The sequence below is a fragment of the Meleagris gallopavo genome, chromosome 14 (assembly GCF_000146605.3).
Source record: "Meleagris gallopavo isolate NT-WF06-2002-E0010 breed Aviagen turkey brand Nicholas breeding stock chromosome 14, Turkey_5.1, whole genome shotgun sequence".
NCBI classification, from domain to species: Eukaryota; Metazoa; Chordata; class Aves; order Galliformes; family Phasianidae; genus Meleagris; species Meleagris gallopavo.
Genome location: NC_015024.2, coordinates 19107205 through 19124033, shown reverse-complemented (window position 1 = coordinate 19124033; position 16829 = coordinate 19107205). Strand labels below are relative to the sequence as shown.

General features: G+C 46.9%; 2 protein-coding genes across 2 annotated transcripts; one reads left to right on the top strand and one right to left on the bottom strand.

Annotated features, from left to right (window-relative positions):
• Nucleotides 1–367: 367 nt before the first annotated feature.
• RPL32 (ribosomal protein L32) lies at nt 368–1460 on the top strand. The gene is made up of 3 exons (XM_003210210.4): nt 368–496; nt 759–940; nt 1281–1460. The coding sequence occupies exons 1-3, from the start codon at nt 401–403 to the stop codon at nt 1408–1410; spliced, it is 408 nt and encodes a 135-aa protein (XP_003210258.1). The 5' UTR covers nt 368–400; the 3' UTR covers nt 1411–1460.
• Nucleotides 1461–1777: 317 nt separating this feature from the next.
• LOC100545074 (cullin-associated NEDD8-dissociated protein 1-like) lies at nt 1778–15405 on the bottom strand. The gene is made up of 14 exons (XM_010718776.3): nt 15236–15405; nt 14288–14442; nt 13313–13436; nt 12401–12657; nt 11756–11861; nt 10926–11074; nt 8983–9275; nt 8190–8331; nt 5529–7037; nt 5090–5185; nt 4235–4404; nt 3963–4127; nt 3408–3515; nt 1778–3216 (listed from the first exon to the last, which is right to left on the bottom strand). Exons 1-14 carry the CDS (start codon nt 15373–15375, stop codon nt 2989–2991), a joined length of 3642 nt encoding a protein of 1213 aa, XP_010717078.1. The 5' UTR covers nt 15376–15405; the 3' UTR covers nt 1778–2988.
• Between the last annotated feature and the right edge of the window lie 1424 nt (nt 15406–16829).

Below are 16829 nucleotides of genomic sequence, written 5' to 3'. Positions count from 1 at the left end.
GTGCTGGGGGTGCCGGGCCGGGTCCGCGCCGCCGTCGGGTCTGAACCGGGTGGGTGCTCGGAACGTCCCGTCCTTAAAGGGGCTCCGGCTGCTGCCCGCCGCGGGGCTGCCCTGGAACCGGGAGGGCCCTGAACTCGGCGGGCGGGGATCGGAGCGTCTGAGAGCGGGCGCGGGGAGCTGAGCGCGGGTCGCCTCCCAAGATCGCATCTGGGGAGCTGGTGGTGCTCCGCCAGCTTCGGACACGGGAGGGAGAGAGACTGCAGAGGAACACCCATTCCCTCCCTGGCTCTGGCAGTGGCTAGGGGGTGGAAGATAGCCCTGCGACAGCCCTTGTTGGCAGGGTGATGCGTCGCCGCCGTGTCGCGCCTTTTCTCATCCTGCTCCATTTCCCTCAGCTGCCATGCCTGCCCTCCGGCCTCTCGTGAAGCCTAAGATCGTTAAGAAGAGGACCAAGAAGTTCATCCGCCATCAGTCTGATCGCTATGTCAAGATCAAGGTAGAAACTTACGGAAGCTTCCTTGCAGCAGTACTTTGGGGAGGGTCGGGTTTGTGATTGCCAGGAGGGCTGGCGTTGGATTAGAGCATAAAGGTCAGGTGTTGCAGCTGTGGGCTGGGCAGTGGTAGCGCAGGTGTGAGACCGGTGGGATGTGATACAGCAGTGAATCTTTGTAGGTTTGTTTTGGCAAACCTTGGTGCAGGCGTTCTCACACTGATGTAGTTTTGTAACTGAATGCCAAATGCTTCCCACATTCCTTCAGCGCAACTGGCGGAAACCGAGAGGTATTGATAACAGAGTTCGCAGGAGGTTCAAGGGCCAGATCCTGATGCCCAACATTGGTTATGGGAGCAACAAGAAGACAAAGCATATGCTGCCTACGGGATTCAGGAAGTTTCTGGTCCACAATGTCAAAGAGCTGGAGGTGCTCATGATGAGCAACAAGTAAGTCCCTGGATTTATTCCCCATCCTTGCCCTGAGTTGTTGCTGCAGTTCTGCAGTCAGTGCTGCAGCTGTGTGCTGCCGTGCTGCCCATCCCATAACGGCACTGAGGCAGGAGACCTGGGAGGTGTGCAGCTTTGGGGAACACAGCCACTGTCTTGCTTTACTCAGCGCCGCAGCGCTGGAAGGTGGCCGGGGAGCCTGAGGCTGTCAAACCTCTGTCTGCGGCTTGTTGTTAAACGCCTGTGCTCTGCTGTCGGCAGGATGGCTCCCATTGCTTTGCCTGCACCGCTGCCACACATCGGGTCGAGGCCGGCTTAACACATGGTCTGTTCCTTGCAGGTCGTACTGTGCAGAGATTGCTCACAACGTGTCTTCCAAGAACCGGAAGGTCATTGTGGAGAGAGCGGCTCAGCTCGCCATCAAGATCACCAATCCAAATGCCAGACTGCGTAGTGAGGAAAATGAATAAGCTGGCTTCTACATCTGGGATGTATTTAATAAAGTGTAAAAACAAACTGATCAGCATTGGCCTGTTGCCTGTTTCTCAGGGCTTGGCACACAGTGCTGTGACTCCACTTGCACCTGAGGTTTGTGCTGACGGTGAGCTTGCAGCAGTGCACCTCTTGCTCTTATCTGGAGATTTGCTTCCTTCCAGGTACTTGTGCTTCAGGGGGCCTGGAGCCATACCTTGATCATGCTGCAGGGAGGGAACTGACATCTTAGTGGAGGCCAAGAAAAGGTCGTGCAAGCAGATGTTCCCTTGTTCTGTGGGCTCCTAGTAGCGTTAGCAATGTAATGTTGCTGTGATAAGTAATGAATTCAGGAATGAACACGGCTTCATAGGTACATTTTTTATTTTAAGTTACCACTCAAACAGGGTGGATATTCTTTAACACTGCACTATAAATATTTTTCACATCAACCGCTGTCAAAAACGAGAAATGAAAACTTATTACAACTCCATGGCTGTAAGAAGTGTGTCGTGGTGGCCCTGTTCTCTAATTTGCTGTTACATTTTCTCTTAAGGCTTTTCTTCCCCTCTGCAAAGCAGTATTAGAACAAAACATCTGCTTTAGAGGTTTTCAAATGACAGAAGGTACTGCGGACTGTGTTTCAGCAACTCTGGCTACTGAGATTCACCTGTGATACTGGAGCACTCAATATGAGCTTCCCTCTTAATGTGTGTTGCTGCTGTGTACTTTAACGACCAGAATTTGGAGCAGATGGGTGCTGCGGTGGTGGTCACTCACTACAAACACTGATCTCCTCCAAGAGGCAAAGAGAGGCCACTGCTTAATGCAGAGAAAAGCTTAGTAAATGATTTGTATTGTACTACAATCCTGCAGTCTCTTTTGGAAGGCAGCCTATTGAGGTATTCTGCAGTAAAAAGTAGAAAAAAAAAAAAAAGTATTGCTGAAAAGCTGTGGAAATACCCAACTATCACATCTATGAATCTAGCCCTGTACAGACAGGCTGGGATGTCCTGGTAAGAACAGTCCAGCTGCAGCTTGTACAGCTTTGCTCATGCAAGTCTCCTTCCTCTTCTTGACAAAGGTCCTATGCTTATGGTGTACATCACTACTTAAAAGACACGCAGATTTTAGCCATGTTATTTAGTGAAACGATACATTCTTCAGGCAATTTGGAGTAAAAAGTGCATGTGCAGTGGTTAAAAAAAAAACAACAACTTTTAAGCTATTTCTCTTTGCACTTCAGTAGGGAAATACTCCAGGACGTGGTTTTCATTTTGCATGGCATCATGCTAAATTGCTTGACATACCCTGTAAAAGCTTGCTGAAACTTAGCATTCACATCTACTCTCCTCCCTGCACAGGGGCAATGCTTTCCTTCATCTCACGTGTCACGGTAAAATGCAGCGAGATGCCTGGTGCCCACAGGTGCAGCCAGAAGCAGCTACTTCTGCTGGCACTCACTGCCAAGCAGCTGCTGCACCAGAGAGCAGCTTGATGACATCCTCACTGTGCCCACTGTGACACATCCCTTGGTTCATGCATGGTGAGGCAGGCAATGGATACAGGGCAGAGCCTTAGCTCATGTCCATTGATTCTGTAGAGGGCAGAGAAGCAGTGTCTTTCTGAATACTTTCAAAAAGCGATGCCATTTCAGGACTGGATCTGATTTGAGAAGAAAATTCAGCCATCACCGGACTTTTCTCTACTTCAGGGATGGTCAGGAGAGCAGCTACTGCTCTCATTGCTGATCGCTTCAATTCATCCTGCTTTTCAAACTCCTGTTTCACCGAACCAGCTTTTACCTAAAAATCCAAAGCAGAATCTTCAGTTGGGATTAAGAAAAGATGATGCCGGCACAACACTGACCACATCAGCAGAGCGAGCAGATCATTTTCTAAGCAGAGGAACTTGGGAGCAGGTTGCTCAGAAGAAGTAACAGAGGGCTAAGGCACAGGGGGCAGAAGGCAGCCCCAGCACGTCGCTCTGATCTCACCTTTGTGGAGCAGGTTGCCCGGAGCGGTTCGATCAGTCGCTCCAGCCTCTGCAGAACTGCATTAGGACAGAGTGTGGACAGCCGAGCCAGCATTATGAAAGTCAGCATCTAGACAAAGGAGGAAAGATAAAATGCGCCGCTTCGCTACACCCTCCAGTGCCCTGACTCCAGCATGGATCCTGTCTGCAGAAGGCTGTGCTCTCATCGTGGCATCTGTACCTCAGTGCTTTCCTCTGCACTCCCGCGAGGGGCTTTGTTAAGAGTCATAATTAGAAATGCACCTGCTAGCAGCCAACGTACAACAGGTGCCCGGCTGGACTCAGGTCCCAGGCGCCCTGCTCCCAGGTGTCTGCGGGGTGCTCAGCTTTTGAGGAAGGCTGTGTTCAGCCCAGCAATTGTGCCACTGCTGTACTCCTTCTAAGTGGAGGTAGATTAAACAGAATGAAAAGGAAATTTGCTCCTATCAAGCTATGAGTCGTGCCCTGGCTCCCTTAGAGCTGAATAACATCAGTTACTTCTCTGTCCTACAGCAGTTTTGGCAGAGCACCTCCCCACCTGAATGTCATAGTGATCCTTCAGTCCATCCTCCACATGGTTCAGGTACTCGTAGATATCCAGCCGGTCAAGACAGCTTTCCAGCAGCGTGTACATGCATTCAAAAGCAGCTTTCCTCACATCAAGGCCATCATCCACTGTGTGTTTGAATGGCCCCATTTCTACCTTAAACAAGAACAAAAACAGAGCTGTAACCTACCAGCAGGCAGCGTGACAGCTTCACACACACAGAGCTGCTGCTGTACTGCACTCAGGACAAACTGATGACATACCTCTCGGATGAGTTCTCTTCTGACCTTTGTTTCATTATATAAGCTGGGGAGAACTGCATTTAGCAAGTCCCGGATTAAAGAAGGTTTGTTATGAGCAGCAGAATTAAACATGGCTAAAGCCACACGTCGAACATTCAGGTCTGAATCTTGAAGGGTTTTTAAGAAGTTACCTGTGGGTTGAGAACACATCAGGCAGTGTTTTACAAGTCCACCAAGAAGCAATTGTAACTGACACAAGAACACTACAGTGTATTTTTGATGTAGCTTGGATATAGCTGTGGTGAAATAACTTTAGGGGCATGGTTTAACAGACACTGGAGATACTTTCATTCAGGATATAGTAAATAGAAGAATTGTGACTTTTTTGCATATGGGCATAAAGATACACAAGTAGCAAGATTCTAGCTACCACAGACCTTCCCTTAAAGTCACATCAGAAGGTTCAGAATTCAAGCACGGCGTTCTTTTTTCTTGCTTAGATCTACTTTGCTCCAATAAGACTTCTCAGAAATACAAGGCCTACTTCCATACAACAGATCTGAGACAGAGGCTCCCTACAAGGTATAAGGCCTTAATTTAGGTTGTGTTTCACAAGATCCTGTCTGCATAATGCTTGAATCTTACGTTTGAAAGCAGAGGGAGTTAATGCTTCCTAAAAATCTCAGCCACCCACGGGATGCCCAATAGCAGAGTATCACAACATTTAGCAAGGGCCCACGTGACAGTGCTCCTCCTGAGTGCCAAAAGCAGAGAAGCACTGCAGAAAAATAACTGGATTAGGTGTGAAAAATCCCTGAGCTGTTAATGAAAGCCAAAACCTGTTCCTGGCTCACCCTGTGACTTTTACTAGCTTACCTATGCAGCCTTTCAGGAGAGCATCAATAGGTTGAGGATGGTCTGCAATTGTGAATTTGACTGCAGTCACCACCGTACTGCGGGCATGCGGAGAGCCTGTGACAAAGATGGAAAGAAGAAAACAGTGACAGATCAAGAGACAAAATCGTCACTTTAACTTTGTAGCATGTATTCTGCTCTCAGTTTCAGCAGACGTACATTGAAAAGCGGGCTGCGGATTTGTCTGAACAGCCTCTCCCAGCACAATGTCTTTGTTCAGTCCCTGCTGTGAGCCACCTCCCACAGCCCAGCAATGCAGTACTCCTCTGAACCCCTCGCAAAGATCCCTTGTCTTCTTTTCACCTCTCTGGACTGCCTTTCTCTCACCAGTGGTTTACAAGAGGACCATCCAGCAAAACAAAGCACCACTCCATCTCAGCACTGCTCTTCATATCATTACCTGATGACAGCTGCTTTTTCAGCCGAGGCAGCAGCTCAGAGGGATCCACCAGAGTCAGCTTCCCCAAGCACTCGGCCACCACGTTGCGCGTCCCTTCCTCTGAGCACTCGCAGTGCTTAAAAAGCAGAGCCCAAATATCCTCCACGTAAGGCTTGAGGCTGTCGGCTGGGGAAGAGCTAATGACTTCTTTTAAAGAGTGCAGCAGGAGGTACTGTCTCTTTGGCTGGCTTTCAATCTCTTTCAGCATGAAGGGAAGATACTCCTTAAGATTTCCAACACTGATGTTCCCCAGTGCATAGGAAGCAGCAGATTTCACCTCTTCGCTGGGGGAAGCGAACGCTTCCAGGATGACAGTTTTGAGCTCCTTCTGAGCACTCGTAAGGTTCGTGGTGCGCCCCATCTCTGCCAGCGAAAGGAAGGCTAGCACCTTTACAGCAGCGCTGCATTTGGGGCTTTTTACGTCCTGGATAAACTGGTTCACTGTCCCAGGGGCTTCTTTGGGGCAGGCTGAGGAAAGGGCTGCCACGCACTTAGCAGCAGAATAATACGCCTGTTTGTGTAACGCTGCCGATGCCCCAGGCGGACCCGAGGAGTACACGGGTGCAGTCAGCTGCTTCAACAGCTCCGAGTAGCCCACAGCCGCTGCCTTTGTCAGAACCAGAGCCTGGAAGAAGTCAATGATAGCGTTCAGAGCCCCTCCTTGAAGCAAAGGTGAGTGGACAAGCTGCAAGATTTCAGCAAGAACTGAACCAGTGATCTTAGAGATGCAGGATGGATAAACCTTAGCTAAAGTAGTAAGGAATGCGATCGCCACCTGGGAAACGTGCATGTCATTCTCACTGATTAAGGCAGGGAGCTCTGTAAGAACAGACTCTATCATGGCAGGCTTAAGGCTGTCACTGTAGTTCTTCACCAGAATATCCAGAGCGGCCAGAGTGCTGAGTTTCAAGGCACGTTGATTCTTTCTCAAGAAGGAAGCTAGAATGGGGAAGCCTTCCCCTAGGATAGGTCTTAAGTCTATTTTAAGCGGAGAACTGGCAATGAGAGTTAATGCTTTAACTGCTGTCAAGCGGGTGATTTCATTTTTGAGCCTCTCCAGAAATATCTTCAATGTTGGCTGCAGGTCAGTGCTCAAATGGTCTCCCAGACTGTAAATGATTTGTCCCATACACGAGATAGCACGCTCTTTGACCTCCTGGTCAATGTCAGCTGCCTTCAATCGTTTCAGAGTACCGGGAAAAAGGTCCTTCACGTACGGCTTGGCATCAAAAGTGCAAGGTTTGTCCAGAGGCCTGATAACCTTCACAAGCTGCTGAGCAACCAGCAGAGCTTCTGAAGTGATCTTATAGAAGGGGTCTCCTATACAGGCCACAACTGGAGGTAACAGGCTTTTGATGTGAGGATGAAATGCCTCTGGCTGGTGGTTGCAAAGAAGGACATGAAGGAAAGACAGCGCATCGATTCTCATGTTGGAGGAGTTGGATTTATCGGCCAAGGAGAAAACAATGCCTGTGCAGAAGAGACAAGAATGAATGCCGTCCTATTTCAACTGGTGGTTTCTATTGGGAAAATAGCCACCAAAGCCGCCCTCAGAAAATGGGCACAATCTGAATCTTTTCTTTCCTCTCCCTACTCAAATTATATTTACTATTCCAAAGAACTATTATCTTTGCACTCGTTCTGCTTTCAAGGAAGAAGCAATTCAAACACAATTACTCTTTGCAGCAGACACGGACAGCTGGCTACAAAAACTTTTTAAAATTTAGTAAGAAAAGTCATCCTGGGCTGAGGTAAGGAGGGACTGTTATCAAAATGCAAATAAGACTGACAATGTTAAGACTGGGAACATTTATTCTCAGCAGAAACCCCACGCAGCCGTAATGTCCCTTTCTGAGTTTTTCCTTTATTCTTCTGTGCGAAGTCTTATGACTTCTTTTATGACTTCTGTTAGTTTTGCCAGCAATGTAACTGTGGATCGTTAGCAGACTGACTTCCTTCCTAAATGTCACATACTTCCAAATCCATTTTCTGACTTAATCAGAAACACAACACTGCTTGCTATCCCTGAAGTTGTGCTTGGCTTTCTGATTACAAACGTCCTGCAAGCACTGATTCCTAAGAAAGAAGGACAGAAAGAAGCACAGGAGACTTTTTATACGTTTACTACACAGTCACTCCAAAAGCCAAAGCAGACCCTCAGTACTACGAGCCTTTCAGCAGTCTGAGATACTTCATGAACTTACAGGCAAGGAAAGCTCTGTGAAAAATGTGAGGGAACACATCAAATTATTGGTAATATGAATATATTTGTTAATACCACTACATTTTGTAAAAGAAAAAGTCACTTGTTACTGACCTCAGCAGGCTAGCAAGTAATTCTAGCTAATTTCAAAGGAGGCTGGAACATGCCCTCTTAAGGACACCTCCTCCAGGGACTGTGGAAATGAAGCTGGTATTCTTATCCTGGCTGTCAGTGGTAGACAGAACTAGGGACTGATCTGGGAACTGCTAAATGTATCAACATGGACAAGAACTTGACATGCGCGCCTTGAAGCTGAACAGAGACAATACACAGGAATAAAATATGAACACACAGGTCAGGAGCACACATGCTGTGACACCAACTAACAGAGCCAACCACGGATCGTGGACAAGCTTTACCAGGCACTAATGCAGGGATGTGCTCTGCCAGGCAACCAGGAAGAACATTGGCCAGCTCCGTCAGGAGGCTGAAACAACCCTGCCTGGACTTGACGCTCTTGTCTTTGAGCTGCTTGTGCAAGGCCTTGACAATGTTGGGAACCTGCAATGTGGAAAAACAAACCAGAAAGAAACACATTGGTCATCCCAGCTTCCAGAGCACAGAGCTATGTTACCAAAGCAGGCTGCTCAGCTGAGCCAGAAGCACTAATAGCACAGCAAGAAAACTGTCAGGATTCAGCAGTCAACAGTGGAATTGTTCATTAGAAAACAAGACGGGAAAGATTACAAGACAGTGCGCGTGAAGAAAAAATACGCAAACTGATGAGCTGGAGGGGACTTTATTCTTCCATATTCTACAAACAGAATCCCTAGCAAACCTTTCTGGTGCTGGTGTTATCCCCTAACACAGAAGCTTTAAGAAATACAACAAAATCATCATTTTAGCCAAAGGCCAGTGTGTCTTGTACAGTCTAAAAACAGGTCAGAGGCTGACCCAGGGGAACAATGCATACAACTGAGTGCTTCTGCACTGCCTCAGCTCTCACTCCCAGGAATGGTAAAAAGAATGAACTGAAAAAAAAGGGGGGAATTGTTAACCCTTGGGAGCCAGTACCTTCTGGTGATCTGCCCAAGGGCTCCTTCAGCAAGCTTTGTTCTCAAGCTTGACTGTTAGGCACATTCATCAGTGGTACACTATCTACTTCTCTTTATTGCTTTCTGCTGTCATCCAGCCCACCATCTCCTCACACACCTGGTTCTGAAGCATTGTCAGGGAAACATCATCTTTGCCAGAGTCATCTGAAGCATGCAGCCAGCTCTGGATGGGCAGCGTTTGCTTCAGCAACGAGATATAAGCACTGAAGATGTCAGCTTTGACATTCTCCTCTCTCTCCTTAAATCTGCTTATCAAAACTGGAGAAAGGGTTTTGTAGAAGTCCTGAAGGAGATCGTGCCTGCTGCTGACAATGGCCTCCAGGCACTTTGCTGCAGCCCTGCGGACTTTCCAACTGATGTCATCATCATCACTGTACTCATCATCGCTTTCTGGAAGGAAGAGAAGGGAAAACAAGGTGCATTGTCAGGAGCAAATCAGAAGTAGACCATCACCTGATGCCTCAGAGTCTAAGCCTCTGGCTGACTAAACAAACAGGTGCCAGTAACTCACACATGTGAAATTGTCCAGAATAGCCTGTCCCTATAGATGTCACCAGAGACAGCAGTGTGACCCAGGGCTGATGTGAGTTCAGATTCTTCTGTTTCAAGTGAGAGCTGGCAGAACAAACCTTAATATTACTCCACTTACTGGGGAAGCCAGGTCAGCTCAGGCATCAAGGCTTTTGTTTTGAAGAAAGAATGAGGTCCTCTGATTTTAAAGGCAGAAATACATAAATATTTGTCTTAGCAATCCTTGAGTGGCACAAAATAGCAAACAATTTACAATGCTACTGGCAGAACAACTAACACACTCTCCAGGAAGCCTGCCAGGATCTTACCCTGATTAGCATGAAAGTCAACAAACATGCCCTCCTTTCAAGGAAGCTGTTCTAACTTTGCTCTTAGCTGCCACGCACTTCATGCAGCTATAAATACAGACATTACAAGATGCTTTCTATACGTGAAAGTATTTAAACATACACCTGTTATCTGACCAAGCTAAACAGATTCAGAAAGTAGACAGAAGACCCCTGTTAAGACAGTATCAGATTGCTTTCACTGGTGACTGAGATGTTTCTAATGGTGGTACTTTCAAGGGTCCAGGACTGTAGCTTTGCTTCTTTCTGCTACAGAGCAGTAAAAAATAGCTGCCTTATAATAATAACAATGGCGTGGCTACAATATCCGTAGGCTGAATTAGGTTGAACTGAAACTGTTATACTAAATGGCAGCCTTTCATTCAAACAGCAGGTCACAGAACCACAGAACTGTAGGGGCTGGAAGGGACCTCCAGAGATCATATAATCCAAAAACAATACTGCACAGCACCCCAGCAGATGCAGTAAGAAACCCATAAGGTAACTGTTAACTGCAATTTTTAGATTTCCTCATAACATCTTTCTTTTCAAGAAATACCATTTTGTTAGGATCCCAGTAAGGAGATATCTAACTCACATGTGCATGGATCTACTACAGCTAAATTATCAGGAGAAACAGGAATCTGGGTTACAGCTGGTTCAAATGCTTGGTGCCACCAGTGGAAGCTCAGACTTCAGAAGGCTCAAAAATGACACCTCCCTCGACTAACAGCCCACACACATCACATCAGCTGCTCGGAGCCAGAGTCTGAGTTCTGCCTGGCAGGCTGCAAGCAGCACTGGCACTGCTGAGAGCACAAGGAAGTGCTTCCAACAGCCAAGACGTCAGAGCTGTTGCTCCTCAGGATTTCCAAGCGTGAAGCATGGCTGCTCGCTGTACGTGCTCTAAGAGATTACTACTAAGTCAGCAGGGCAAGAAAGGCAACGCTTCCTCCACCTAGCTCTCTGATAGCTCAGAGTATAGATTCAGTGTTCTCCCCGTTGCTCAGGCAGGCAGAGATCTGAGCAGCTTGTTATTACCATTGGTAAATTGAAACAACCAAATCAAGAGCACTGTCTTGAGACAGATCTGAAAAGTAACATCCCAGAGAGTGAGAGAGCAGGAAGGGGAGAAATGCAAACCAGTGTTCTGCTAAGCACAGTCATCCTCACAAGCAGGCACCTTGTTCTTCATCCTCCCCATTTTCAGTTTCCATCTTTTCTTCCTCTTCTTCCTCCTCGTTGTCATAGTTGTAGTTCGGGTCAAAGGTGATGTACTTCAAGCATAGACTCATCACGTTTGGGATGTGAGGGTCAATTTCTTTTGGGCACCTATCATGACAAATAAAAATTCTAAGAGTTAGAGTTAATAAAATGAGTAATAAGCAATTTTAAATATTCAACTAATACAGTCCATCTGAAAAGGGTTCCAAAATGCTTCCCAGACTGCTTAAGCATTTTGTTAATATGAGTTAAGTCCTTTTCTTACCGTGCATGAAGCAATACCACATTCTCCTGGGGAGGATTTCTATAAGGTTTCTATAAGGAAGAAAAAAAAAAATACCCCGGAAAAAAAAACTATCTGTGAACACCTGGTTCAGTCTGCTACCCATGGGAGAAAAACTCAGCAGCTCTGCAGGGCTGCTTCTCCAAGACAAGCCCTGAACTTCTGACCAAATGTCAGGAAAGCTGCATCTCCTCTGTATGACCTCCCTTCTTGTCTTCCACTCCCTCCCTGCACCGAGAACCCTCTTTCTCAAGCTATCCTCCAAAGACAAGAAAAACTCCTAGTTCTGCAAAACCAATACAGAAAATACACTTTTATACATTAAGGAAATGTAGCTCATAAATCATGCCCAACTCTGCATGTGAAGAAGAAATGTTATTTGTGAACTATCTTCCCCAACAGGAATGTATGTAGGAAGATACTCAACCCAGGACACTGTAAGTAGACATATTTACACCAGAAGGACATCAATGCAAAGGATGGTGCAGCTGTTCAAGGATACACACCTTCTCACAAAAGACTCAAATGCCTGAAAGCAGTACTCTCTCAACTCATCATCGTCCACGTTACAGAACCGAACAATCAGAGGAATTATCTTCTCCAGATGTTCTCCTGGGAAAGACAAAGCAAGCAGCGGTAAACAATGTCAGCCACCTGTTACTTCCTTCATGTGCCTGGCACAGCATTCCCCACTTGGATCCCTTAGGCAAGGAGCCAGCAGCCCACCAACAAGCAGCCCTGCAGGGATTTTCAGTAGATGACCTGGCCCTTCAGTCATAGAAAGAGCTACATCTAGAAGTCTTCCAGGGCTGAATGTCAGTTCTGGCAGATCTTTCAGACTCGCTATCCTACATTTCTCCTCTTCTTTAAAATGAGGTGAATCCACTGCCATCATTCACAGACGCATTAATTCAGACCAGGCTAGTGAAAAAGACCTTGAGATGAAACGCACTGTAGAATGGCAGCCAGAGAGTTCGTTTGGTGTCTCCTCCCAAGTGTAGACCAACGCCAAATCAGGACCACAGAGAGAATCCCAAAGCACAACCCACTAACACATCAGGAACAGACCAAATGCATTTATTTTACCACTGAAAGAAAGCTGCTTTAAAATGCGTGCCTGTTTCCAGCATCGTTTCAAACCACTGTCCTACCTATGCGGTGTCCAGCCTGCCTACTGATGCCAGCGATACACTGAATGTATGTCCTGGTAGTTGAAGTAGACTCATTCTTCTTCAGCTCAGCAATAAGATGCTCTGCAAGCTCCGAGAAGATGTTCCCACTGCAGGTCAGGACGAGATGACCCAAAGCAATGATGGCTCTTTTACGTACTGCCAACCTGGGGCTCGTTAGCTGAGGAAGGAGACAGTTCAGGATGGAAGAATGGAAAGAGTAGAGAGTTCCCCCCAGCCTGCAACCAACAGAACAAGGTAGAATTTGAAAGTCAGCATGTCAGAGGAAAAGCTCCTATACCAGCAAAAAACATACAAACTCTTCAGCTATGAAGGGGAAGGGAGAGCAAAAGGGTGGTTTTGGCATCCTGGGTTTGAACACTGACTTGTACTGGGGAAAACAGGGAAAGGTTTTTTGTCTTCATCATGGAGTAATTTGATTTTGATTGAGTCCTTCTAGATGACCTGGGGTTTCGTCAATAATTTCCTGCATGCAGCTGACATATGACACTGTCACTCTGACTTATGTAACAAGAGAAAGAGGCAGCCAGGAAAAAAAATGCATGTGCAATCAGATCAGAGGGCTAAAATAAACTTCCCCGCTTTGCCCTCACTTGCCTTATTTTTTTTTTATTTTTTTATTTTTTTTAAACAGAGCCTCTGTGGGATCCATCACTACTGTTACCACTATTGCCCAGCACAGAGGGGCTCAGCATGCAGCCCCTCATTCCTGCTGGGCAATCTGCTCTGCTGAGATATTCCCCAGTGGCAGCCAACCCAAATCCTTCAGTTTTAAGCCCACAGAGTAAGATTAGGGAAATACAGAAATCAAAAGCAAACACACACAGTGCAGCCCCTTGCTGTACCCAGCTGCCAAAGGAAATCCTTTGGTACCTGCTCAACATATCTGACAGGATGTCAAGAGCCTCCAGCTGCACAGATACATCCTCCTGCTTTCCAATAGCTCCTGTCAGCTGGGCTGTGATCTTTTTGCATACATTTGCTGTTATGGTGGAACCTGCAAGAGAGAGATTTTTCCCGTCACTTAAAAAGAGGTCTCAATCCTACACTGAAAATAACAATTCACCACAGGAAGAGATGACAAGAGCAGCAGTCAGCCAGCTTTTGTTTGAGGTGAAGGACAGACATTGCCAGCAGCAAGGAGCCTCCAGCTGCAGTACAGCTTGTTGATGCTCCTGAAGGAGCTCCTCATTTTGGAGAGTCTTCTACCCAGATGGTGGCACAGAGTGGGCAGCCCCTGCCATGGAACTCATGGAGCAGAGCTGGGGGGGAGTTTTCTGAAAGTTTCTTTTTCCCCTGTTTTTAACTTGAAAATATTCAGATTCAACACATCAGTGTTTTCTGTACAGGGAGAGCAATCATAGCAGAAACAGCCCCTCAGCTCTGTGATGAAATTTAGTAATTTGCAAACTAATCCTCAGTCTCCTCCCAGCCTCTAACACAGGCGGGCAGCACTGCTGTGGCAACCTGCCATAAAGGAGCAGCAGATACATGGAATGGCTGCAGAGGAGACTTACATCTCCGTGAATGCCAGGTATGTCCTGAGCAGCTGGATCTCAACTCGCACTGAATGCCTTAGGACTGCAGAAACATAAGCGGATTTCTCTCAGATGCAGTTTCAGATGCAGTATCCTCACAGCGACCAGCTCAAGAGATTTCATGTCATCTCATCTCTACCCATAGCAGTATTTCAGATTGATCTTTCTTTCCTTCTTCCTTCATTTCTTCTCCTCCAGCTAGTGAATAAGGAATTTATAACGTTCAGGCTCTGACCCACCCATCTTCCTGCTTCCCAAAGGCTATGATTCCCTTTTGCCTCAATCTACCAGACAGGGACAAATGTTTTACCTGTAGAAGCCGGCGGCAACTCAGAGATGACTGTTTTCAGACCAATGCTGGAGATGTCCCGCAGCTGTTCCTTGTCCGATAACATGTTTGTGCACAGTGTGTCCACAATGGTTTCCACCTGGTACTCCTTCACTTTGCCAACCAGTGGGCCCAGACTGCAGAAGGAGAACCAAATGAGAATGAACATGAAGAGGACTGCTTTCCCAAGTCAGGTTTTGAAACAAAATCAGTCATAAGAAACTGTCTTCTAGAACAAATGCCAGATGGCTTTTACACACTATTAACTACCTATTGCTCTCTGCCACATGTGTGAAAGCCTCCTCCTTAGCCAAGGCTCAGAACTGCTATGGGAAGTCTGCTCCCTTCACTCTGCACTTTTTATTGCTGTTACTATTCTTACTACCATTATTACAACTTTTAGCAACCTATGTTTCCTGCTTGTGAGGTTGTATTCAAAATTGTGCATAAAGTGTTTGACAGCATTTGTTTGCAATTATGGCTGATTAGTTAAAAAATGTAAAGCAGTAACCATATGTCAGCAAAAAGGGCTGTACCTGTCATCCGCTTAATACCATCTGTAACAATGACAAGGCCACTGGGAAATTCAGCACTGGACTTCAAACCTTTCTAAAGGAGAGGAGCTCGATGTCCCAAAACTTTAAACTGAGCTTCTCTCTAAAGAAATTAAATCTCAGGCATGCTGCCTCACAATTTGGTAAGAACTCAACTACTTCTGAAGTCACCTACTGCTTGAACAAAGGCATCACCCTGCCTGGATCCCAACAGGAAAAGAAACTCGCGTGTGCAGCAGGTGAGGGAAAGCCCCCAGGAGGGGATGCTGGAGCAGGTGCCAACGCAGCAGGAGCAGGCTCCATTCCAGCACTCAGGGGAGTCTGTGACAGCCCTGTAATTGCCAGTGAATACGGAAATTTCTGACGCAGCTCTTACCATTTGACAGCGAGGTTCTGTACTTCCCCATTTTTGTCTTCCAGCAATTTCAAAAGCATTTTCACGACTTTTTTCTCACTGTCTTCATCTAGTTTTATAGAATCTTTTTGCAGTTCCACCATCAGGTCATTGGTGGCCATAAATCTGAAAGAAATGTAGCAGAAGTGGACTGGCTGATACACAGACACAAATGCATCTCCTCCTCTTGACAATAAGTCTTTGTACAAAAACAGATTTTCAAAGACTAACCTACCATCTTTTATGCTCTAATTAAAAAGACAGTACATAGAACTGATACTTTCTGACAAGAAGAAAACTCAGAGCGAGGCAGCTGGTGAAAAGGCTTTGGCTAAAAAGTCTCTGAAAATAAGAAACAGACATTCTCTTCTAAAAATATTTGATGAGGATGGGGCAAGCCACAGCTGAAACTGGCACTGTGGGATGGGACCCATTGTGCATTTTCCCAGTGCCTAAATGAACACAGTTAAGTACGCTGGAAAAAACAAGAGTGGTTTTTGACCAACTGTCAGACCTAGGAAACCAAGCATGGGAACTGAGATGTGCCTGGCTGTGTTCCTTGACACCTCCAGCACTGACAGCACGGTCCCACACGCAGAGAAGGCCTAGCTCAAAAATGGAAAAAAATCACGGCTCCATACCGGACCTTTAAACTTCAGTACCTTAAAAAAAGTCCCTCTATACCTTATAAAAAGATCCTCTCTACCTTGAAAATTCGCCCGGCTATATTTAGAGCTGCACTGTTCAGCCCAACCTCGCCCCTCTCACACCCTCCTGCTCCCTGGGCTGGTACACGTCCTGGCAGCTGGGATGGCCGCCCTCTCCTCACCCAGAGCCCTCGCAGAGCTTTTTTTCTGTTCTAGAGAAAAGGTATCAATATTTACTGCTGCTCTGAAGCACTGCCAGCCCTGAGCGTTCCATGTCCTCCTCCTGATGCTCTGGTGTCCCTTTATTAAAGAACACTCCTCTGCTCTTCATTCCGTATCCACCACGCAATCAAATTTATTTGCATTTCATTAACATAGGACAGTATTTGGCACAAATGACATTTCTGATTGCATTTTTCTCTCCCATGAGCAAAACCACACAAGTACTTCTCACTCCAGCTTAGGAGAAAAACAACAAGATCTCTGACTGCCGGCCAATGTAATTTCCTACAGGGACAACGACAAAACGCACAGTGAGAAGTTCTGTAACCATCTGCTCTCTTGGGAGCAGGAAATATACAGCAGCCCGAGACCCTGAGCAACGGACGCTCGGTTATCACATCCGAGCACGGGGACGGGTGTCCGAAAGGAGCCGAGGAGGAGCTCCCCTCTCGTTTATGGATGACACCTCCATTTTGAGTCCGGCTCCGATGTAACCCATTCAGCATTAAGGAACAAACGCTGCCCGCGGTGCGGGGCCGCATCCCACGTGCAAGCCTTCCCCGGGGCAGCAGCCCGGTACACGCGGCATCGTGCAGCCGGCCAGAACCCCAAAAAGAAACCCAGAACCGCAGCGCGCCGGGTCCGGCGGAGCCTCCGGGCTGCACCCGCGCTCCCGTGCCTGCGCAGCGCGAGCATGACCAAGTATG

What these genes read in the sequence shown, in the direction of transcription:
- RPL32 (XM_003210210.4), top strand. Translation starts at nt 401, where the DNA reads ATGCCTGCCCTCCGGCCTCTCGTGAAGCCTAAGATCGTTAAGAAGAGG. An exon ending in ATCGCTATGTCAAGATCAAG is followed by an intron (nt 497 to 758) that starts GTAGAAACTTAC and finishes ACATTCCTTCAG; the next exon opens with CGCAACTGGCGGAAACCGAG. An exon ending in GTGCTCATGATGAGCAACAA is followed by an intron (nt 941 to 1,280) that starts GTAAGTCCCTGG and finishes TGTTCCTTGCAG; the next exon opens with GTCGTACTGTGCAGAGATTG.
- LOC100545074 (XM_010718776.3), bottom strand. Translation starts at nt 15,375, where the DNA reads ATGGCCACCAATGACCTGATGGTGGAACTGCAAAAAGATTCTATAAAA. An exon ending in CAGAACCTCGCTGTCAAATG is followed by an intron (nt 14,443 to 15,235) that starts GTAAGAGCTGCG and finishes CTCCTTCTGCAG; the next exon opens with TCTGGGCCCACTGGTTGGCA. An exon ending in TGACAATGCTTCAGAACCAG is followed by an intron (nt 8,332 to 8,982) that starts GTGTGTGAGGAG and finishes TCCACATTGCAG; the next exon opens with GTTCCCAACATTGTCAAGGC.